Below are 24,186 nucleotides of genomic sequence, written 5' to 3'. Positions count from 1 at the left end.
GTGTTGATAGACAACCCTCTGATTATTTTGGGACACATTGGCTGCCATCACAAAGCAGAACGTCTACTCTGTCACAACTTCACATGAACAAGGACATCCTTAGAACAGCAGTTGGCTCAACTGCCTTCCCAAACAACCTTGGAATACTGTGTACAGTTGTCAGATATTTGGGTGAAAACATAAGTAAAGAAGCAGCATTCAAACAATTCACATAATTTCTGATTTTAATTTTAACTACACAGCAGTGAACCAGATTTTCTGATGACAAACCAGAAAACCAACCATAAATAATCTACATCATATACGAAGATCCTCTAGTCCCTAAAAATGTGCCCGAAGATGCAACTTTGGCGGACAATCCCACCTCTCACTTTCAGCCATCATGAAATACCCTGTATCATCCATGGAGAGGAATGGTGTCCTCAGAAACCAATAAGAAGAATAGCCTACCCGGGAGGCTCGGGCTCCCTTTGTCTGGGCACCCAAGGCAAGTGGAGGAGTCTGGTAGTACAGAATCCTCCTCCTCACCTTCATCACAGAACTTGTGGACACACTTTGTTGGTCTAAACAACAATGGAAAGAAGTGTTCTCCTGAGCAGGCTGTCAGCAGGTTGCACTTCTGAGCAAGTTGTTCAGGAGGTGGACATGCATTTAAACCAACAACATAGCTGCATGCCTATTTGTTTGGGAACAGTCGCACTCCTCTTCTGCAAACATGGCAGGCACACCGCAAAGCCATCATCAGGGACTGAGAGAGCCAGAAGGGAGCCAAAGCTTTTGAAACAGCAAACCAGAATGTCTCTCCTTTTTTGTCCCACTAATTACTTCAACAATCACCAAATTTATCCCCATGTTCTCACTTGGACTTTATTTCTCTCACGCCACGCATGTGACAGTAAACAACTATGACTGCTCAAGAAACAAAAATTTGTGGCCAAATAGGCACCACCATGAAATGAGGTAAATCTGTTGGAAAAGAGAAACTGTGGGCGGTTCTTGCATAATTTTGCCCAGGACACTGTTCTTTGTCCTCAGGGCAACTGTGCCAAAGCACGCACTTGGCTTACCGCGTGTGGCCTCCATGCTTTTGTGCTGAGCTTTCCTTCCCCAGGCTGCCACGCAGCCTCAGCCACATTTTTCTTCCTGCATAAAGTCATGTGCTCATTTTTTATTCAACTTTTCCCTGATTTTATTACCACAGGTTGAATTATTAGGTGATGTCATGGAGATCTTAATTCCCAAAGTGGTACCAACCATTCAGAAACACTTTCTTCTGGGAGATGCTAAGCTTTGAAAATGCTTTCACGAAGAAATGCTTCCTGTTGTTGCATTTCTGCCAGTGCATACAACATAATATTTCTAGAAGTTCTCCTCTCTAAAGTACAGTCTTAGCTTCAGCATTTATCAAAATTTTCACCTTAGAAAATGATTTCTCAGTCCCTGATGTGCTTGGCTTATTTTGGATTCCTACTAATCAATCTTTTTTCCAGCTCTACCATAGTTGCTTATGACTTAATATCAGTGAAATCAGAACTGAGGCTTTTCTAGGTTGCAAAATGGATAGAAGCACTGTTTGAAACAGTCAAAAATATAAGATTTCAGGATTAAAAAAAAACGTAGCAGAAGAAAAAAGAAAGTGTATGTATTTTCATAATGAGCAGCACTTTTAATGTATCTGTCAGGTGCCTTCAGAGGAAAAAGGACAAATCAGGGCCCTGTGCCTCCACATCCACAGCATGGAGCGGGCAGATGCTAGTTTGCAAGTCGCAGAGTAAGGACATAGGTGATCTGGTACTCCAAGATCATGCATCACCTTGGAGGGAGTGGTAGCATACCAGGGTGGTAGCATACCATCTTTTACTGTTTCATTTTCCTTTACTTAAAACATAATTTTCTTCCAGTTTTCTGTTTATTGTCCTTTCCCAACAAGCTCCAAGGCGGATTTTATTTGTTGGTGTAACTTACCAGCGTAGCGTAATACTGAGTGTAGTGCCTGATTCACATCACCACTCTCCAAGAAAGGGGAGGAAGGATATTATCTTTTTTTTGTGATGAGCCAAGACAGGCACTACAGCCTGTTGTGCTCCCCTAGGCAGACTCATAGCACTTGCCATCTTAGTTCTCTCCTGAAATGTGAGAGGCTGGCGCACCCCAAAGCCCAGTGGCTGCCCTCCCTCCCCAGGCTACTCATCTCTGAGGACTAGCAAAGTCTGCACTTGTCTGAAACTCCAGTTTGTCAGGACAACCAGCCTCTGCTGTAATATAGTAAAAAAAAAAAAATTAAATCATTGCAGTGTCAAAACTTTCCTACCCAGGTAAGCCTGGAAGCATTTAGCTTCTGTAAAGAAAGAGTATGAGGGATGTTATGTCCCTACCTGCTCCATAGTTGTGACAAATCCTTTTAGCTGAAAGCATGCATTGTTGTGTAAATTGGAAAATTAATTTTCAAATGATTGTTTGCTGTTGAGGATTTAGATGAGATTAGGCCAATGCTTTAGCTAAGCAGCTCCAGTCTTCGGTCTTGGTTCTCCTCACTCGTGAAAAGCTCTTTTCAGCTCCTGTCTGGTCTTAATTACAGTTGCCACTGACTTCTGGGTATGTTCCCTAGGAAGTCTTTTCCTTATAAGCTTCTTTTGGTATGTTTCCCATAGAAATTAAATTGCGTAGCATTACCCCTTTCCCTGTCTTTGAACCCCTTTTATCAGGCAATTTTAGATAAATAATCTTCCTTTTTGTATTTATCAGCCCCTGCCAGCACATGGGTCAGGCTTAGAGAAGAGGGATAATATGAAGCTCTGTGGCAACCACCCACTCTTGCGATGCTCACACAGCATCCCACAACATGGGGGTCTCTGGGAGGGAGTCACCTCCATCCTCCTGAAGTGCCCCAGGAATGGCCCCTGCAGCTGGCAGGGCTCATACAGCCACAAGCGCTGCCGGTGGCCTCACACACTCAGCACCCTCCAGCCAGACCCAGAGAGCCCAAATGCCAGCTTTGGACCCCTGAGTTCCTACCGACATTCTGCCATCACAGCACAACCTGCCCCGCTCCACTGCTGCTGCCTGCAAGTGGACTTGAACCTAGCTGAAGAAGCCGTGTTGAATCCCAGCAGTCCTGCGAGAGTGATGCCTCCTAACCATGCACGGAGCAGTTGAACACTTCACCATATCAGGCTTTGGATAGCTTTTTACCTCTGGTGAAACTTTAAGCTGAAAGAAACAAAGGTAGACAGTCCCTTTCCTCTTCTCAAGGATCCCTGATTCACAAGTAAGAGAAAAATAATCAATTCTCATCCATCTTCCTCTAGGAACTTTGTCTGTGCCTTATATCTTGCATATGAACTGATACATATAGAGGCACCTGCAGCATTTTCTAGTTTTGCGATTCAAATACTTCTTCAGAAAAAAAAAAAAAAGGAGCCAAAATTGCTCTTGAGTTCAAATGGATCTTGGGAGAAGCTGTTCACTTTCAAGCTTTCAAACTGTCTGCAGTTTGAAATTTGGATTAAGCAGCACCCTTACATGGTAGCACATCAATTCCCTCTCCTTTGCCTTAACGTGAAGCTCGGGCTGCTGGAGACACTATTTGCAAACTAGGCTCTATCTTCTCCAACTGGAAAATGACACTGAACATCTATCAAACTATCTCCTGAACATGTGTGTTATTAGATCTATGGCTTAACCCTTAGAGCATACTGAAGTGTTCCCAGCCAAACCATTGTGGATGCTCCATATCCAAACCTCACTGCCTTTTCTCCAGCATGCGTCTAACAGCTGCTAAATGGGACAGAGTGTTGCTCCCAGGAAGGACTTTTCATTCATCTTTGATGTCACTGAGGTCTAGGCTCTGAAAAGCCTGTGTCCTCCGAGCATTGCAAGACCAAAGCCAGCTGTGATCTAACATAGCTTTAGCTCTCGCTGCAGCATATACCCGTTGTCATGGCTGCTGTAAGAATTGGGCATTTTTTTTCCTCTTGTCTTGACCTGGATTAAATACGAACTGGTCACTGCATTGTGCTGCTCTCCTGTGCCCATCCACACCGAGCAAAGCAAAGACGAAACCCATGCTTCTTACAAACAGGTTTATTTGCATTTTGACTGGAGCACAGATTCTAGATACAGATTTCTTCTGCACAACAGTACAAGAGCCAGTGCAAAATATGCTTTTTTTTATTCATGTACAAAAAAACCCAAACCCCAACTGACGAGAAGACAAAGAGTGTGGCAGTATTTACTCACAACTGGTATGCCTCAGCCTCCAATCGACCCATCTCCCCTCACCCATCATGCCGATCTCATGGTCAACATTGCCTGTCTCGAATGGCTGCATTGTCAGTGAAGAGAGGTAACCCTTTGAAAGATAAACACTCACCCCAAGCAAACTGGGACAACAGCAGGCTACTTAAAAAAGTTGGACACACCAGCTGCTCACCAATGCGTCCCCCCATGGGGAGCAGAAGAATTTTGAGGGAATAGCAAAAAAAAAAGGTACAAATCAGAAATGCACAACAAATTAGGCACCAGCTTAATCCAGTTTCTTTCAAACAGAGGCAAGTATGTTGATACACCTCTCCAGTCTGCCCTCTCATATTCGCCCACAGCAGTGGTGATCAAGACAAAATAAACACTCCCCACTTTGAGTACCCTGTGCTGTCAAAAAGATTATAATCTTAAGAAAATATTTCTATTAGTAGCATAAAGTTAAACCATTCCGTAACTGGAGGAGAAAGAGAAGATACAGTCTGAATACAAGTATTTCTTTGAGAACAGTCAAAAAACAAAAACAAAAACAAAAACAGAAACAAACAAAAAAAACCTGTCCCAGTCATCCATCAGATGATTGTTAGAATTACAGCCAATGCTTAAGCAATACAACATCGAGCTAGGAAAGTCATCGTATGGTTGTTCTGCTCAGGGAGTAGCTCTTACTAGTTTACAAAGCGTTGGGCAATCTATTTCTCTCTTACTCTAACTAATTTTCAGAAGCTGCAATATAGAACTGCAGTGTTAGAGCCAGAATACGCTCATCTTCACCAAGGCTAGGGATTTATATTGCAGAAATTCATCAAATTTACATAACTCCAAGTGCATCATGTCCAAATCACCTAGAGTTGTTATTATGGACTTCTACATCTCTACCCAAGGAATGGCTGGGTTTCGAAGCTTGATCAACCAGAGTCTTTTACATTGAACTGCAATTAAACAAAGCAGAGTACCAGTTAAAGCCAAACAACACAAGTACTCAGCACATATATGTTTTGATACAGTACGGTATGTATGTGTATATATATATATACGCATAAATATGTATATGTTACATTATAAGGAGAATACCATTCAGGACTTCTCATCTGCAAGAATCATTTTTACCACCTGTACATCTTGAAATGTCAGCCCATTAAATTTCACACCAAGACAATGAGAACTCCAATATTTTCCAGATTGAACTATTATTTCTATTTTAGCTAATTAACCAAGCAGGGCCAGCTGAAAAAACAGGAGCTTTAATTTTAACACCACCAGTTCTGCCACTTCAGGCAGATGGCACAAATTTCTGTCACCAGATTATTTGCCCCTTCCCTGCCCTGCCATGTGTATCACGGGCATTTCTATGAGCTCTCAGACCATCACCAGAGTCACACTAACTGATCTGTATCTATTCACTCAGTTGTCAAAGAAAATGATGCAATTTGTGAAATAATTTCAAATAATAATCATAAATAACAGCCAGTACAATTCTGAAGAGAATTTAGCAGTACTGGCTGGAGTACTGGTTTTAATCATGTAATGGTTTTGCCTTTTCACCCCCAGCAAGCCCATTTCTACTTATAGTGGTTGTCATCATACATACAACCCAGGAGCTGTACAGTTTGGGATACCATACTTTTCATTGCAATCCTAAAACCCAGAGCTTATAAATGTCTGCTGTACAAATTTCACATATAGACCTGAAAAAAGTCTCATTTAAATCACTTTGAGCAGGAAGTTTCATTTGTTACTTTTTAAAAAAGAAACAGGAGCAACAAGGAAAAAAAAAAGACAAGAATAAATGTAACAGGCACTTAAAAGCAAAGTAAATGCAAAACCCTTTTGGATAGATCAATGAGGGGGAGCTACTCATCTCCCTTGCCTTTAGACTATCTAGAAGTTAAACATTTAGCCCAGACTAATCGTTTGTGCTTCCTTCAGTCTTGAGACAAACGCTTCCTTCTGGATGCTGTCACATCCTCAAATAGGGCAAATGAGTCTCTCCAGGGGCGGCAGACCCTCTGTAACCATAAGGAGACCCTAAGGGATTAGCTAGATTACCTGCCACTTACACAAGGGAAACAAGTCTCTCTCTCAATCTTCATGTAAGCCACTAACATAAATCCTGAATTCTTTGCTTAGTTCCCATATGGACAAACTCACCACCTTCAACAGGACAAGGGTTTGTTTTTGGTTTTTTGCGAGGCAGAGGGGGAGGTTGGTCAGCAGTCCAATCTCACACTAACATTGCTCTGACCACTTTTGCTAGCTGCTCAGCCATGATGGTTCATGGCCAGCTTGCCCTCATACAACCACCCCTTGGTCATGCAGTATCGGACAACAAGGGCAAAAGGTGCAACATGTCTTCCAAAGACCCAGAGATGCACCTCAGTCTACATATTCCTCAAGGCAGGCAGCAGAAGGGGAGCTACTAATCTCACTGTGGTGACCAGCAATAGGACATGAGGAAGTGGAATGAATTTTGGGGTTGGATTAGATGATCCACAGAGGTCCCTTCCAACCCCTACCATTCTGTGATTCTGCGAATGAAGCTGCATCGAGACAAGTTGAAATTGGACATTAGGTAAAGGATCTTCATGGAGAGGGTGGCTGGTCGCTGGAACAGGCTCCCCAGGGAAGTGGTCATGGCACCAAGTCTGTCAGAGTTCAAGGAGCATCTGGATTACACTTAGTCATTTGGCTTAGTTTTAGGTAGTCCTGTGAGGAGCAGGGAGTTGAACTCAATGATCCTTATGGGTCCCTTCCAACTTGAGATATTTTACGATTCTAAGTTGAAGTATCTTGACATTCTCCTAGACACCAAACTAGCTGTGCTGCATTTTCATGGGCTTGGATGTTACTGGGCACAATCCTCCAAATTTCTGCTGTGACTAGAGAGGTTAAAAAAGGACTAGAACTACTTTGTCAGGTAAGCTTAGGCCTTACATGCACATTAAAGTTCTACAGCTTTACAAACAAGCTAACATAGGTACAGCAGTAGAGCCCACCTAGTAGTACAATATTTATGATCAATGTGACTGTTTCCTCTGGCATACTTTCTGACAGCATGGAAAGGAGAACAAGATATATTGTCAAATTCACCTTCATACCAGCAAAAAATTATTTTATTTTTAAAAATTTAAATATAGCAATGCCCTAATGGGGCCCTAATTGAATTTTTCTTCAAAATTAATCAAGTAAGTGCTACTGAAAGACTATGAGGAGTTTTGCATATAATTCCTTACGGGCAAGTTTATTTTTGAAATAATCAAGTACAAGTTCTACTTATTTGAAAAACAAGCAAACAGTTCTCAGTCACTAACTCTGGGAGTAAAGCTACCTCTCTCCTTTCTTCACACTGTTACGTTTCAGTACTGCTGTGCCCCTTGAATTACAGAGCTATCACATGTAAGGGGGCACAGTACAGGCTATACTCCTGGCAACTCCAAAGTCTTTTTTAAACCCTTCTCATCAGGTCAGATTCACTTCTGAGTTGCATGCCAACAACAGTCACACCAGATACTAGGCCAGTGTTGCAAAACAGAATGAAAAAGCACAGCCAACATACATCTTCTAAAGTACTCTCCACAAAATAAGCCAAACAACTTCTGATACGCAGGTCCGTGTTGGTCCCACCTACTCACAAAAACAGCTGAAATTTATTCCCTGTTTTGGAAGGAAGCTGTAACTGTGTGGCCACAACCTGGATGCCTCAGTGCCCAGGGGTGGTGGTTCTCTAGCTGCCCCCGTCCACGGTAGTACAGACCAGGCTGCAGAGCTAGGGAGAAAACACAGGTGCCAAAGTAGGGTCGAGCTTGACATGGACTCACATTCCTCTCAAAAAGGTAGTATTTCCCACCCTCCACAAAGGCATGTCTTCCCTCAGAGCCACCCTCAGCTTCTCTGTCTGGCCTTGCTCAATCCAGGAGACTATATACAACTTCCTCACCTACGCAACCTGGTCCTCAGCCATGAAGCCTCAAACTCTTTCACTTCAGGGGGCGGATTCACCATGTCCCAAAGCCTGGGAATCCTTTTTGGAGCAACATTACAATTCATGAAGCATCTAGGACAGCCAGTTGAGCAAGATCGTGCCTAAGTAGGCAATGTTACTCAATTAGTTGAGTTGGCTGAAAGTTTTCCCATTGTAAAATGATTTTTCTATTCTAGTTTTATTTTTGGTGTAAAAAAAAAAATCATTGGGGATGGGTGGGGGTTTTTGCACAAAACTTGAATCTTTTAATGCTAAAAAGGTTGCTTTTCTCAATATTTTGCTGATTATTTCTGTTGGGAAAACTTGAAACACATCATTTTTGTCAGAAAAATATCAGTCCATGTCTGTCCGAATTCCTCCAGTGTCAGCTGGGAGCTGTAATTCACAGGCTGCATGTCCCCCTCTTTCCCAGAAGGCTGGGCTCCTGGGCATCCCTCCAGCCTTTGTGACGCATTCTCCCTTTGACTAACCCATGGTAAGAGCATCATGGGATCTGTAACCCAGCCAAAGAGCTGGGCCCCAAGGGAGACACGGCACACAAGGCACTTGAATGGTAATTTCTGAGGTCTGCAACAGTAGCTCAAACTGATACTGTTTTAAGGGCTAAATGGATTTAATTAAATGTTTCCATTTCAAAAGGCTAGAATATTTTATTCAGTGTTTTCCAGCTGACATTTTCTCAATTGTTTGAAAAATTTCCATTCTAGGAAAATTTTTGGTATTTCAGCTTTCCATCTCAATTCAAGATGAAATTAAATTTCAAGTATCAGAGTTTGATGCTACATGGACATTTGGGAAACAGCCTCATTAATTAGCTGCCAAAAGTGAAATGACTCTGTCCATGCAAGAAGGGTGTGATCCAATTTGCCTTTGACATCAGTGGAAGCCACATTGTCAGCTTAGTGGAGCCTGGACAGTGTCCCAAAAGACCAAGGGAGGGTGGAGTTGACCATAGTTGCAGTTATTGGAAACAGGAGTCAAGAGTGAAATAGCAAGAAGCAGCAACTAAGGTGATCCATTACCCAGACTCAATCAACACTCAGTTTTACTTAGTTTAGTGAGTAACAGGAAGAAAAATCATTAAGATTATAAAACCTAACTCCCAGTTACAGTAAAGATTGCAGTTAATCAGCACTTTGTAGAGTAGAATAAATTCATAGTATGAATTTGTCTTGAGCTCTATAACTTTCAATGTTCAAAACAGTTCCTCAGAAAACCTTCATATATTCCATTCAAGGAAACTACTCTAAAGCTGAAGATACAATATGGTACTGAACTGCTTGCCTCGGATTGTCTGTCCTCCCTCGAACCCTGCAATACTGTTCTGTTGGATTGGTATTGCAGAAGGTCTGCCAGGATGGACTGAGGTCTCTGGACCTCGAACACATCTACAGGTGGAAAGCAGCTAAGTGCAGGCTTCCAGGGTTGACACTCCAGGTGAGGACTGGGCGCCAAATCCATCCTCTGCATTACCCAGTCTGTTTCTAGATTTAGCCCAAAGTCTTCCACCTCAAAGAAGAGCCCCAGGGAGCCTATGTCCATCAGCAACAGGGTTTGTGTTGAAAGCAAGAGAGCACTCAGAACAGTAAATAAATCAATTCACCCAACCATGAGGGGTCTAGGGAATTGGTTTTTGTTTATCTTTCATTTCCCTTTAGTATAAGGCAGATATTTCTAAGTAATTAGCAGAAACCTCAACAATTTTTAAGACTGAAGAGGAAGAGAGGAAGAAACATGTACAAGCTTTGAGGATGTTCTCAGCTCCAGCTTAAAAAAAAAAACCAACAAAAAAACAAAACAAAAAACCAAAACAAACTAACAAAAAAAACCACCAAAACACACCACCAAAAATGTATATCTGTAAAAGCAAGTTTTTCCTTAAGCTGCTTGGTAATTCTTAGTTCAGAGGCATTTAATCCAGAAGGTTCTTCACGTTTCCAGTCAAGGTTGTAGCAATCTCAGTGAGGCACTAAGTTTTCAGCTGTTTAAGTCTTTCTGTGCAGTAGGTCATTTTAAAATGATGTGGTAGCCATCATTGCTTTCAGCTGTAACAAAGAAATACAAAGCATTTTTTCATTGCTTTTAGAAAACAGCACAGGTGCAGAACTCCAGATATTCTTCTTAGGTAGTTTGCAATACTTTGTATCCCTGTTCCACAACCCATTCATGAAAATCAGCGTTGAAAATCCAGGTCAAAGCATTTATATAAAAAATACAACACACTCATTTTTTATCTTTTTACTAGAAGGTTTTCTGCTCATTGATGCCAGTGGTATCAATGGATTTATGAAAGTTTTATAACGGTGTAACAGAGAGGAAAGCACAGATCAGTCAGTCTATCAAAGTGTAAGTTGACACAACACCTTGACTTACGCTAAATTAGATTACTTATCTTTCCAGGATAACAGCACGAACTTTGTGATAACATTTAGTGCAACTGAAAGGAGAAATTATCTTTAGAACTACAAGTAATAGCAGCAGCAATACATACCTTTTAATGTGCTGATAACAAAACAAGATTCATCTTGGAAGTTCTGAACCATCTGAAAGGCAGAAGGAAAAAAGCCAACACAAAATGTTTTTAGCAATTTAATTCAAGTTTCTTTCAGTGCCAGTATAGAATTTAGAGGAGAATTCTCAAGCACTTGGTGTCTAGTCCTACACAGTCTTGAGTAACCTTGCCCAAAAGATTATTAAAAAGTACATGATTGATCAATTCAGGCCCTTGAGCTGCTAAAGTGCTTAAGACAAGCCTGTGTTAAAGTGCTTGCCTGGAACTGATCTGGCTTGTTCAGCATTTTACCACCCTATTTGCAGGTCTTGATCCTGCATGTTCTTATACCACTTCAGTTAGTCTATTCAAGACCATGCTCTTAATTGCCTTCAATGAAGCTATACTAGTTTAGACTGGATTAAGACAGTCCTTCTTCTAAAATCTAGCAATAGTAATACGCACACACATTCAGCTGAACCATGAACCTTCCTTGAGCTTACATGAGCATCTGGGATAATATCTATCTAGAGGTGGTCAGCCCTCAGAGATGGACTCCTTGCTGAATAAAGGAATACTGTTACTATAAAGCCATCTCAGCAGTGTCCAACTGGTTATTTTGACCAGACATTAGTATAGATGCTGTGCTTGCAGGAATCATTTACCTGTTTCTGTTTTGTTCAGGCACAAGAATCTTAACGAAACTGCTATGAAAGGCAAGATAGACCACGGGAAGCAAGATCAGTATCTAAAGATCTTTGAGTTATTCGTGAGAAATAACTAGATTTTCAGAACACGTGCAGGTTCCAGTGAGACCCATAACTAAAGAGATGAGTTAAGAGATTCAGCAGACTTCAGATCCAATATGAAACGCTCATTTAAGCTTCATTGTTAGTCAATGCTTCCTCCCTTCTTAGGGTAGATGTGTGGGACAGAGGAGGTGAATTACCTTCAATAGGTGTCTCATACAGTTGGAGCAGATGCTAGACACCTAACTTTAGAGGTGAGGTGACCAGAACCTCTCCAATCAGCTCAGAAAATACAGCCTTAAGCAACAGCCTTCTCCTAGCTATTGAATATCTTTGAAATAGAGCACTTTCCAGTTGTAAGTTCTCACACCAAATAGCCTTTTCATCTTAGACTAATCTCCCTATTCTCTTTTGGGTTTAACATCCACCCCCTGCTCCTGCAAATCAAACTTCACTGGTCAGTCTGTGTGTCTGTGCCTAATGATGCATGAAGTACATTCATAGAGTGCCTCACTCTTGCCACTATAGTACTAGAACAAGAAAAAAATTATTAAAAAAGCAATAGACATTGTTAATAATTGACTTAAATAAATACTTAAAGCCTCATACCCAACCTGGTTCAGGCAATTCCCCTACCAAGAGTTGCCTCCAAGCACTCTACATCCATAAAGCATCAAGGTTTCAGATTTAATCAGGCTGAAACAGCAAGGAGACTTTAGGAATAAGCATTACAGCCTTCAGTTCAGGCTCCAGTTGAGACCTATGCTCTGCTTCATTTGTTTTAACAATGTTTCTTATAAATGAAGCTCCTTAAGTGATTCTGGTGCATGAATGAGTAAGTAATTGGGGGGGGGGGGGCGAGATGTAGGGGGAGAGAGGAAGAAGGGCAACTCACTATTAACCTGTAAGTTAATGGAATGGACTAAATTAAGCCATCACATAATGGGACACAAACAGGTAGCAGAGGTCCATGAAGTTGTGTGCAGTTACACAGCACTGACTCTGACCTAGTGGCTGTAATCACCGGCCAAGATGCAAGACTAATTGCACTAAAGATATTCAAACTTGCTTTCTTTAAGAAAGATTCCTATTCAATTTGCAAGGTCCTCACTTTAGATCCTTACTTCAGGATTTGTTTAAGTAGCCAACATGAAATGGAAATTACTGGTTTTGTTGTGCTTTATTAAAAAAAAAAAAGCCTCTTTTACAAAGCAAAGATCTTAAAACCACACCAAAATCAATGGTATGCAGGAATGATTTGCTTTCCATATTTGCTTTAACTTGTTGGGATTAGTAACCTTGCAATGTTTCCTTGAAGATTCATTCCATAATTTAAAAGGTCATTCTAACTTCAAGAAGTCAGACAAGCATTACAGCTCTGAGAAAGTTTGCATTATCCCCTTACCTCATTGCTCACTAATACATGGATCCCTGTGGGTCCCTGCCGATAGATTCGATTTATCTGCTGTGGAGAAATGCTGTACAAGTTTGCAATCTTCTCGATTAATTCCAGCGTGGTCAATTCTTCTAAGAAGATTGCATGATATACTGCAACAAGTGGAAAGGAATTACAGAATTACAGAGTAAGTATAGAATAGCAACTACACATAACACCACGATGCTCAACATCAACAACCAAATGGGTTTAAGATTGAGGTTCAAATCTTGACAGTAGATAAAGAAGCTTAGTACCTTTAAAGCAGTCCCTAAATATTCAGGTTGATGATTTGCAGAAAAATACCCAGTATTTGGATACAGTGGACAAATAAAGCATGTCACTTTTGCCCAGAGGTAAACACAGGGATTAATGACAACTTCTATCATGGGCACTAAAAAAACCCTCTCATAAAGATGTTAGTATTTTTGGATAATTTACTTTTACTGATTTTGACATTTTAAAGTATATCCAGTTGAACAGTAAAACAGATGTTATGATGTTACACAAAAATAGTATTTTATCTGATGTTATCCCACTGACCCCATAGGCACAAACTAAAGACTACAATGTAGCAAACAACTGTAGATGACAGTATTATTTTTTAAATCCTGTCCAAATGGTAGAAACAGTCAGGCAGAAAAGCTGTGCCTGGTTAATGCTATGCACAAGAAGTGAGGGCAATCTCTACTATCATTTGATTGCACATCCTGTCATGAGGGATAGTTAAGAGCCCTGAGTCCCCAGACTTCCAAGAATTAGAACCTCACTTTAAGACATACTGGCCTTCCACTTCACAGAATATTTTCTAGCAAGCTATAGGCTAAAGCAAATTGTGGATGGTGAGGTAGTTTTTAATGCTATGGTCCCTATTAAGAATTGAATAGAGACTTTGCTGTGGCATTCTGCAGATAACTTGTAAATTGGGTCTGCTCCCCAGGCAGATGGTACCAGCTGGAATCTGTAGCCCAGAAACTAACCAAAGTGGCACAACTGGGGTAAACAGGACCTCTTTAAACACTCAGGACACCAAGCTGTCCCACGCAGGAGCTCAGGCAGAAAGCAGCATTCATATGTGTGTAACAAAATCCATACACAAAAACTTACCACAAAGACTGCCATCTCCATTTTCTCGTTTTTGGTGGAGATGGGATCTGTTTTGCTCTGGTTCTTGACAGACATAAATTGTCATCTTGGGCCTTACATTTCTATGGATTATTAAAAAACAGTAGTGAGTTATTTAGTAGAACTAAAATTGTTCCAGTCAGCTATCAATGACAGATGGCATCGTACAGGCTGTGCATACATAACCATCTAAGGGATAGTCTCGATGCTGGTGACTAGATGTCTTAGGAGGTCTAGTAAGAGCCTCCTGGGAGGTGGTGGTACAGGACAGAGCACCTTCATCTCTTCAGGATCAGATAAGAACTAACAGTTCACAGCACTTGCCACGCAGCTCATTGTACCTGCCTTTACTCATTTGAATCCTGCCCAGCTGGAGAATTTATGATGTTATTGCAATAAAAGTAAGTTGAAGAGTCATTTGAGGCTCCAGGGTTTGGTTGGTTTGTTTGTTGTTTGATACCTGTGATGGAGGTGCAACACAGGGTATCGTAGGCTGTGTCTCATATGAAGTAGATGGAAGCTATCACCTGGTAGCAAATAAACCACTGGAGATCCACATTATGCTGCTTCATTTTGGCAACAGTTCTGAGCTGTGCATGGATTTGAATACCATTGTGACCTCCAGCCTCCGAGATGACCTCTCTGAAGTGTTAAAAGGAAGTCTACAAGCTACAGCTCCATGATTAACTTCTAGTTAACACTGAAATTACCAAGGGATGCTGCCATAACAGAAAAAAATAGGAAGGAAGAAGTACAAACCTTCCTTTGATTGCATTAAAGAGCCGAATTCCATCAGCAGGCCCACAGATTTGAACAAAATCTTCTTTGGACATCTTCAGTAAGTCAGCACCTACATATTTCAAATTGATTTTTTTTCAGAAGTTAAACAAATCTTAGCTTCCAAATTGTGTGTATGGGCAGCAGGAAAGGGCAGGGGGAGAAAATCCACAAAGCTAAAACAGACAGATTTGCCTAGAGAAGTTGCAAATTCAGAGAGGTGTACACTGCAAGTGAATCATTGTGAAGCAGAGAGCTAGAAGCTGCCAGCAGAGCAGTGCTGCACTGGAAGATATTCTAGCCAACTCAGAGACAAGTTTAACATTGGCCACTAAATGGCCCAGTTTTCACTAACTGCCATGTTCACCAGGCTACTTAAGCATGTTGCAAGTCAGTGAGAGGCTCCTCGAGATTTCAACATCTTTAACAACTGCCCCTTCCACCATCTTACTCCTGGGAACAACTACCTAATGGGAGGGTACAGTGAAGATGGAGCTGCAGATGGAGCCAGACTCTTCCCAAAGGTGCACAGGGACAGGATGAGAGGCAGCAGACAAAAGATGGGAAACGCTGATTAGGTATAAGTAAAAACTTCTTCATTGTGAGAGTAGTCAAGTATTTGAAAAGGTTGCTTAGAGAGACTGTGGGATTTCCAGACTTGAAGATACTCAAACACAACTGCACAAGGTCCTGGACTCGCTTCAAGCAGGGGGTTGCACCTAGTGAACTCAAGAAGTCCCTACCATCTTAACTTATTCTTTTCCTTATTTCTCTTTTTACTTATTCTGTATTTCTACAAACTCTTCTGGCAAATGCTAACTAATCTAAGAACAAACGAACAATCACACTGGATCAGATCAGTGATCCCATCAACAGTGGCCAGCAGCAAATGCTACTGATATGAAGCATAAGCTGCCCTTGCAAAAGAGAATAAAGACAAAATAATTGCACTGTTTGAACTCACCCGAAAAACTTGAGAAGAGTCTACAGAATGGAGAGAACCTATTACGATGAAGCCACTGCTGGGCATCTTGAATAGAAGCAGAAGGAAGGAGATGCTACATTGCAAAAAGAATAAGAAGGTCTTGAAATGAACTGTTCACCAGTGTCCTAAAAAAGAAAAGCACCACATTAACATGATCTCAAGTACTTACATCATTGCTGGGAGGCAGGAGCTCCACTTGGTGGGTTGGAGAACTGTTGCTAAAAAAAATTATATAAAGTTGGAAGAGAAAAAACACATTATTTTAAATTTTACATTGCAGTGTCCATCTTCTTCCCCCTCCTACATTTGACTCAACTGTCAGAAGTTACAGTTTGACCTTTTTCTCTATCAGATTTAAAAAAAAAAAGAACAAAACCAAGAAAATCTCTACTTGAGCCTTTCGTTGGTCGTTTGAGGTCGTACTCAACACAGAGAAACACTCCGTTTACTGACATCATTCAAGATTTTTCATACAGGTGACTCACTAGTGTCACACTATATAAGCAAGGAAGTTGTGACCTACAGGGTGGCTGAGCTCAAAATTTCTACAAGCCAGAAATCTCCTAACTAAATCCACTGTCTCATAATGATTTTTCAACAAAATTTAATAAAGGACTTTACAATTTAACCTTGGTATTACCTTGGACATAGTAAATTGCAATTTAACTATATTACACAAAACCACATTTCTACCAAACCCTCCCAGAACATAGACAGAACTTCAACACATCACAGAACTTCCCAAAAACTTAATAATATACCACTGGAAGAAAACGCTTAACAGATCTCTCTACTAACATCAATTGTTGTCATTCAGTGTTTGTTCTTATTCATCGGTTGAGGTCACTCATTGAAAATTTGTGATACATCATTAATTAATTAATAAGCTGTGTGGGAAGACAAGGCTGCAAAGTCCTAGAGGAGGAAAAGAAAGGTCTACAGCAAATTGCTAGGGGAACGTATGTTGCAGGGAGGACTCAGAAGTACCAAGGGACCCTGTCATCAGCTATCATCTTGGCTGTTTCAGGACCACTAAAACATTTTCTTTATGATGGCTATATTAATGAACTAAACATGACTCCTGTTAGCCCTGTGTTCTGGAACAGCTTCTGAAAACCCAGGCTGTTTTGCCCCAGATAGGATTTCTTTACATCCCATTCAACTAGGAATTCAGCACCCCTAACTATCTCAAAACAGAAAGGACAGAAGAAATACCAACTCTGAAGAGGCGCTGAAGGCTGAAAGTCACCTCTAACACTCTTGTCAGAAGATACTGGGAATTGCTGGTACAGGACATGGTGTGTTCTCTGACCCCCACAGAAGAGTAAGAGAGGAAATTCACAGCGGGAATTGCCCCTGTGGTCCTCTGATGCTCACCTCCTAGCCACTGCATAAGCAGCAGACATGCAAACTGTACTGTGCATTACAAGGAATTCTTGGATGGAAGGTCTTAAAAGGCCTAGTGGGAAATAGTTTCCCCTTTCTAGGAAGGGTGGTCCTTGACCTCTTCTTCCAGGATATGAAATGCATGGACACACAAAGCACATGCCCACAAAGGCTACCGTATCAACAGGAAAGATAAAACATTTATTTGTTACATACCCATCTCCAAGGTTGAAGCTGTTGGGAGAACTGTTGTAGCTTGGAGATGGAGCATTGTTCATTTGATAAGGCACATCTGGCCAGGGAGAGCACTGTTGGAAGAAAGGCAGCAGGGATACTTTCATAAGAATGGAAATGAAAGATTCGATTCTCCTCTCATACCACATTCATGCTGTTGCCACGCCACTAACTTCAGCTCATCTCTCCTGCTGGGAGGAGGAGACAGGCCATGGATTTTCTACACTGCTTTCCAAGTGGGCTGTCAGGGGGCCAGATTGATTCCAGTTGTGCATTCCACGTTTCTCCCATTTCACAAAGCCTGTCCCCAAATAACACTGGGCCAAAGTGTGCACAGCTGTAAGTCAGAGCAACGCCAGTAAGTCAACTCAGACTGAAGGCAGCAACGACACAGAAATGCCCCTGGTCTCAATTATAGATCCCTAATTAAATCCAGGCAAGAGTGACAAATACCCTCCAGTTGCATTGCTTCAGGTTTCTACCAGCGAAAGAGCAGAATTTGAACCAGGGTGCTAAAACCTCTGGCTATTCGTTGAAGAGCTCAAGTTTAAATGGGTATTATATGGAGAAAATTCAAGATAGACAGACAGACACAAAGCTACTAAAAGCCTTCACAAATATAGGTCAAACTCCATATTCCATTACAGTAGTGTAAAACCAGAGTAACCCAGCTAGAACTGGTGACTTTGTTCTGAATTAAAGCCAGATTCAATCAGTAGGAGAAATCTAGCCCTGTGGAACCCCCCACCATCAAGAGCTCAAGGAAATGCTCTGTAGTATCCTTGTTTGCAATGATAAAAAGAGACAAGTATATCTTTGGAGTTCTATCATCTCCACAAGCACTAGCAAATATTTAACTCTTTGGCAACCTGCATTTCCCCATACAATATGTCAAAGATTATCAGAGCTCATAAGGAGAGTCTGAGATCTGCCAACTCAGTAGAATTAGGTCTATGTACACAAGAGCCTGGTGAACAACCAACATGTTGAATGAGAAAACATACTGGTCGCTCCTGGCAACGTGAAGAAAATTGAGTGGGAGGGACTAGATCTCACAAACAGGAATTTTATTTAAATTAAGAAAATCTCCTTATTTTTAGAAGTTGAGCAAGCCACTTCAAAAAAAACAAGAACTAAATCAAACACCAAATTATTCCCACAGGGAGACGGAACAGCACTTTTAAAACTACTGTCTTGAGTCCTGTTGCTTTGTAATTCTGCAGCTCGGGGTAAGCTTATATATACATCTTAGTACTGGCAGGGAGGGGTAGAAACACATCCATCCCTACACCAGATGCATCAGAACAGAAGACATTCGAGACATTCCTAGAGTACAAGCCAGAATCCTCTGAGATCTTGTATGTAATAGTAGCTTCACAGGCACACTCACAGAAAAACAGATTAATAATTTAATCAGACAGCCTATTCATCCATTCAAGTGCTCCATCTCCAACATGAGCTTTTGCCAGACAGTTCTGAAGAAAACCTCATACAACTAAGTGCCATGACAAGTGTCCAGGAGCACGGCAGAAGATACAGAAAATGTTTCTTCTTAAGCTAGGCCGTTAAGGGTTTGTTTATACCATGAAACATAAGAAACTTTGGCATCTTTTATAAACGCCAACACTGAGAGACATTTTATAATTTCACTCTGCTCTCAATTTCAATCAGATCTGGGCACACACGTCTCCGCAAGTCAACCTCCAGGGCTCAGTTAGACTGCATTTTATCTTTAATCTATCTCCCAACATGCTGAGGTAGTATGATGTGTCTAAAATGCTTTACCTCTGTGAGAATAGTTGTCTCATAGGAAGGCTGATACTTCTCCTTCTCTTGGGTGGTCTTCTTCTCCATTTTTTCCCTGTCAGTCTTCTGTTTTCTGTCTGCTCCTTTAGGCTATAAGCACAAGCACAAGCCTTCCCTTATGCCAAGTATTACAAGCTTGGAGATAGAGGCAAACAGATTTTTTTCTAATCTGTTCACAAAAGTCTCTAAGATTTATAGGGATTCTACATATGGAACAAGATCAGATCTGCACTTTCTAGACAAAAAAATTAGTCATGCATCTCTACTGTTTCTATAGCATTCCCCGGTAATGCCTACTGCAATTCCAAAACAGGCTGACCGCAGCCCTGAGATTTGATACCAGCTATTTCAAACCATGAGCCCCATGAGTTATGCACCTCCACTGGCATTTGTACCATCTCTCCAGGAACAGGAAAGACACTGCTCACAGGAGCAAAACTGGAGCAGCAGGTCCTTTGAGAAAACAGGTCTACGAAAAGTTTGTTGTTAAGTGGCTACAGGTCTGCTGTGCCCAGATTAGGAGCTTTAGAGGTGCTTTGTCTCCTCCAGTTAGCATGCAGAGGAACACTGCTGCACAAGCAAAGCGTATTTAAGATTTCCAAGATATATTCTCATTGTTCATGGAAGATTGAACCAAAGAAACAGGAGATGCTATAATGTCTTGATTGCCTAGGAACACCAAAATGCAGTGGATATCCCAAATATGTCAGTATTTGTATAGTGTTAAAGGCACATTGGACTGGCATAAGTCTTGGTACAGCACTTGGGTCATTTGAACTTAACTAGAATTGCTATGTAGTTCAGTGCTTATGTCACTTTGTGTGCAAGACTCCTGTTTAAAATCTTAAGCATACCCAGTTAAATGTCTGTTCTTTTACTCCACTGTTTGCACCACTCCTACACCATTTGAAAACTGTGTATGTCCCTATGTCTTAATCTAGTTGATGACAAAGCCAAAACTACCTCATACCTTGAACACTTTGATCTGGCAGCTTGCAGAATGCAAGTGTTCTGTGTATTCACCATTTTCATTCTGCTTAAAGGTGTCAATCTGCACCCGGAAGGGCACCCCTTTCTCTCCTCCATGTTTCCGTGGAGTAAATTCTGTGCTGATACAATGTACCTGGCAAAACAAAGGCTGTGCTCATCACTGGAGACAGTTGGAAGCTGTACAAATCTGAATTTTAGGTTTTGCCTGAACATGAGGTTTTGGCTCCTTCTGAGAAACTAAGAGAGGCAGAATAGTTCATATATTTTCATTTCTGTTCCTCAGGACAAAACAATTAGAACAACAAGCAGCCCAGAAAGAAACAGGGCATCAGGAAAATCATCCTTTGACCCAAGTAAATCACACATACAGATTAAAAACAGATAGTTGGTGTTTGGGACGAGAAACACTCATGAAAGAGGAAAGCAAGCAAAACTAGAAGGTTGTGAACAGTTTCCTCCAGACAAAACCTAAAGGAACATCAATTTTTTTATTAAAAAAAAAAAAAAAAAAAAAAAGAAGCTCCTAGCTTTAGCAGGTAGTACTCCAAAGCTAGCAAGTTGGTTTAGCAAGTATCCTACAAATCAACTATACATGATTGCCACTCAGGTTTGTATATTATCATTAGCATCTTTCTCTCTTTTTCATGTCCTGGCTACCTTCACTCTCCAGGTCTTTATAAGATATCCCACCATTGTATTTACCACAGGAATATCACTTCTCTCTTACCTGAATGAAAGCTGAGGCTCTCTTTGATGGATCCCACAGAAATTCAACAGTGTTCAACTGGGTTGGGCTGGCCCTGGGATCCAAGATACCAACTGACAGTGGAATATCTGTAGAAGAAAACCCCTAAAATTTTAAAAATATTAAATTGAAGGAGAGAAACCATTACCATGCAACCACAAGATGCATGTGAAAAGCCAAGCCACCAATGATACATCTATTAGGGACGTATAGCGCTAAATCTCCTTCCCACCCAAAGGCAAGCAGGATTTCAAGAGAGCAGGATATAAAAAACCTAAACACATGTGCAAACCCTCCATACATCATTCAGCATCTCGCTTCCAGACACTGCACAGGAACCATAATGAAATAGTCTCACCTATATCAAGGATGCGGTCCCCAGGCCGACTCCACCTCCAGCCCTCGAGCTGCTGATGCTCTGTGTACTGCAGGCGTCGATCATGGAAAACTACACGAATTATGCTCTGTTAAGAAAAGACAGCAAGATGAACAAAGTGATCCAGATGCCCTTCTCTTGACATGACTTTGGTTTTCCAGCATAGAAGCAAAAGCTGATCTTTTATGTTTCTTAACCCGATTCATGAGGGGAGTAGAGGGTCCACCTAAGTGACCCATCACCATGTTTATCAAATTCCTAAGGACTGGTGAGTGAGAGGGCAACACACTTTCCCCCTTCACAGGGCACATCTACACTGCATAACACAGCCATGCACAGCTTTCTGGGATCTGGTCTGGAAGCACTATAGCAATGTCCACCTAATCTCAGGTGTCATGCCATGTAAACATCACTATACTGCCTCCACACCCAAAATGGCTCACATGGGGGTAATAATTAACGTGTCTGTACCATGTCCCAACCCCAGTATATCCCACTCTGATTAGCAAATGTGAAAGCCAGCTCACCTGTCCCTGCACCAGTGGAGCTGACATGCCCAGACACCTTGTCAGCGGGAATTAAACTTGATTCCAGCCATTAACAGCCAGTCATTGGATTTGCCCCAGTGCAGTTAAACAACTGTAGAATAGGAAAGCTTCTGCAATAGGAGAATTTTCATCTCTACTCTGCAATGGTGCAACCATGTCAATAACTGGAAAAAAAAGGCTGGAATAAGGGCAATCCCCAGGCCAGACAAGTCCAAAGTAATCCTAACGCCTTTTGTATATTCAGTGCTACACTTGCATGAGTTAATTACCCCTTACATCCCAGTTTCTCATGTCCGTGATCCTGCTGGGGAATTCCGTATCAAATGAGTGAGCAATTTTTGCCAATGAACCTGAGAAATGCCCAAATCAATCCCCAGCTCCAAGAAGCAAGCAAGCTACAGCGGGAATGCCTGCAAAACAGATCAAGCCACGTGCTTCCTGAAATTGGCCAAAAGACAAATAGGGAACTGTCTAAACTTGGACAACATTTGAAATCCAGATTGGAATCCAAATTTTGCAACTAGCCCCCGCTTCTCAAAAGAAATCCTGAGGCAGAACAGCTAAGAACTGGGGAGAGGAAGGCTTGAAGGTTGGATCCAGAACCAAGGTCCGGACCCAAGTTCTTGAAATTGAACTGTTTTGGGAGGTGGGAAACAGCCAAAAAATCCCCGGAATCAAACAACCAAGTTCTGTATGTTCATAATTACACCCGTTACCAACGTAAACTGGAGCTATGCAGAATCTGCATGGCAGAACGATATAAACGATGGGTGCTCTATTTGACATGTAACAACCCAGGCATGTTGCTGGTGTTAAGAAGAGAAACAAGTCTGCCTCTCGGCTGTTTTGACCATGTTCACCTCTGAACTTTGGGATTCCCCTGAACCCAATATTCAACAGTGAAACTCTGGCGTCATGATCACAAACAGAATAAAGGTTCCCCTGAAGCCCTGTAAAGCAAATCTACGCAGTCCCGTGAAACTAGCACTCGGCAACTCCATCAGCCCTGCTCCCATTAAAAACAATGGCAAAGTATTTTCCATTGCCTTAATGCGAGCAAGGTCAGGCCCTTCATTAGAGGCTGTATGTAGTAGCACGAAGAAAAGAAATCTATATTTCTCCTTACCTTTACATATTTTGTGTTTAAATCTTGAAACTCTCCCAATTTCCTATTCTCAAGTAGACGGATTTCATAAGACTGACCTAGAGTTTAAGGAAACATTTCCAAGGTGTTTAATATGTTGTAGCAACGAGAGAGTCATGCTGGCATTTACGTGGCTAATAAAGCATACGTTTGACCAGGGAAAGCTCATTTTTTGTAACAAAATACATTTGCCCCCAGTAATTGAGTAGGCACTAAAGCACAGCAAAAATCTGAGGGGAAGGTTTGTCTTTTGGCAGCTAAAGCTCTCAGTTAGGATATCGATCATAGTCTGTCTCCCAGGCTGCTACAGTTTTCTGGTCACCCTTCAGAAAGTCCCCAAGGTGTTTGAGGCAGTTGTCCCCTCATGTCACATGGCTGTAACAGCACTGCCTTTGCCTGTCCCTTCTGCTGAAGCAATGGTTGTGTGAAGAGCTTCTGGCACAGATCTAGGCACTATTCTGCAGAGAATAGCAACGTGGGCAAAATCTCGCCTTCTTCAGAGAGCAGTCAGGCCTGTAAGGTGTTTCAGTAAACCAGAAATACAAGATTTGCTCCATAAGACCTTGAACATGGTTGCCCAGGGCATAAACACTCCTTCAGACACGCGTGTGAAAGCAGCAATGGGTATTACAGCACGTGCAAGGACCAGTTCCAGGAAGGGAATTCATACTCCAGCACCCCACCACCACCACCCTCAGCATAAGGAATTTAGGCAGTTCAGTAGGATTTAGCCAACTGGTTTATGAAACAACATCTCCCTCCAAGGCTGACAGCAGACAAAGGAGACTGATGTCTCAATACCTTATGCAGAAATGGCTAAGACAGCACAAAAGCTCACTGTATAGGACCAACTGTTTACAATAAACCTACAGCTGGTACAGAGGCAGGAGAGGATCATTGGGATTAATGGACCTTATGTATACTTTATAGCTAGTTTTTCTCGTTTCTCTTGCTATCCTCCCTTTTACTGAAAAATGTACAGGGTATGACAAGGCAGGCACCAAGCAGGAAGTCAGTTTGGATTTTTCTGGCTCAGCCAGTATCTCCGCAGAACTGGCCCTGCAGGAAATTGCAAAGCAGATATATCTCCCTCTAAGCAGTTGCTACCAGCACAGGCAAAAAATGCTACATTTCTGGATCTGGATCTAGAAAT

At 41.6% G+C, this 24,186-nt stretch overlaps 1 protein-coding gene across 1 annotated transcript in view; it reads right to left on the bottom strand.

The window, feature by feature from the left end:
* Positions 1-4,709: 4,709 nt before the first annotated feature.
* TFCP2L1 (transcription factor CP2 like 1) overlaps positions 4,710-24,186 on the bottom strand; it is a 37,186-nt gene continuing 17,709 nt past the window's right edge. The window contains exons 3-15 of the mRNA XM_075430590.1: positions 23,016-23,092; positions 21,324-21,429; positions 20,948-21,054; positions 20,201-20,353; positions 19,210-19,320; positions 17,407-17,498; positions 15,974-16,022; positions 15,784-15,877; positions 14,802-14,892; positions 14,025-14,125; positions 12,888-13,030; positions 10,734-10,785; positions 4,710-10,287 (exon numbers count right to left, since the gene is read on the bottom strand). Of these exons, the coding sequence (XP_075286705.1) occupies positions 10,250-10,287; positions 10,734-10,785; positions 12,888-13,030; positions 14,025-14,125; positions 14,802-14,892; positions 15,784-15,877; positions 15,974-16,022; positions 17,407-17,498; positions 19,210-19,320; positions 20,201-20,353; positions 20,948-21,054; positions 21,324-21,429; positions 23,016-23,092 (1,214 nt within the window). The 3' untranslated portion in view covers positions 4,710-10,249. The remainder of the gene's footprint in view (positions 10,288-10,733; positions 10,786-12,887; positions 13,031-14,024; positions 14,126-14,801; positions 14,893-15,783; positions 15,878-15,973; positions 16,023-17,406; positions 17,499-19,209; positions 19,321-20,200; positions 20,354-20,947; positions 21,055-21,323; positions 21,430-23,015; positions 23,093-24,186) is intronic.

Source organism: Opisthocomus hoazin, chromosome 9, assembly GCF_030867145.1.
Source record: "Opisthocomus hoazin isolate bOpiHoa1 chromosome 9, bOpiHoa1.hap1, whole genome shotgun sequence".
NCBI lineage: Eukaryota > Metazoa > Chordata > Aves > Opisthocomiformes > Opisthocomidae > Opisthocomus > Opisthocomus hoazin.
Note: the sequence above shows the minus strand (reverse complement) of the source record. Positions and strands in the feature narration are given on the sequence as shown.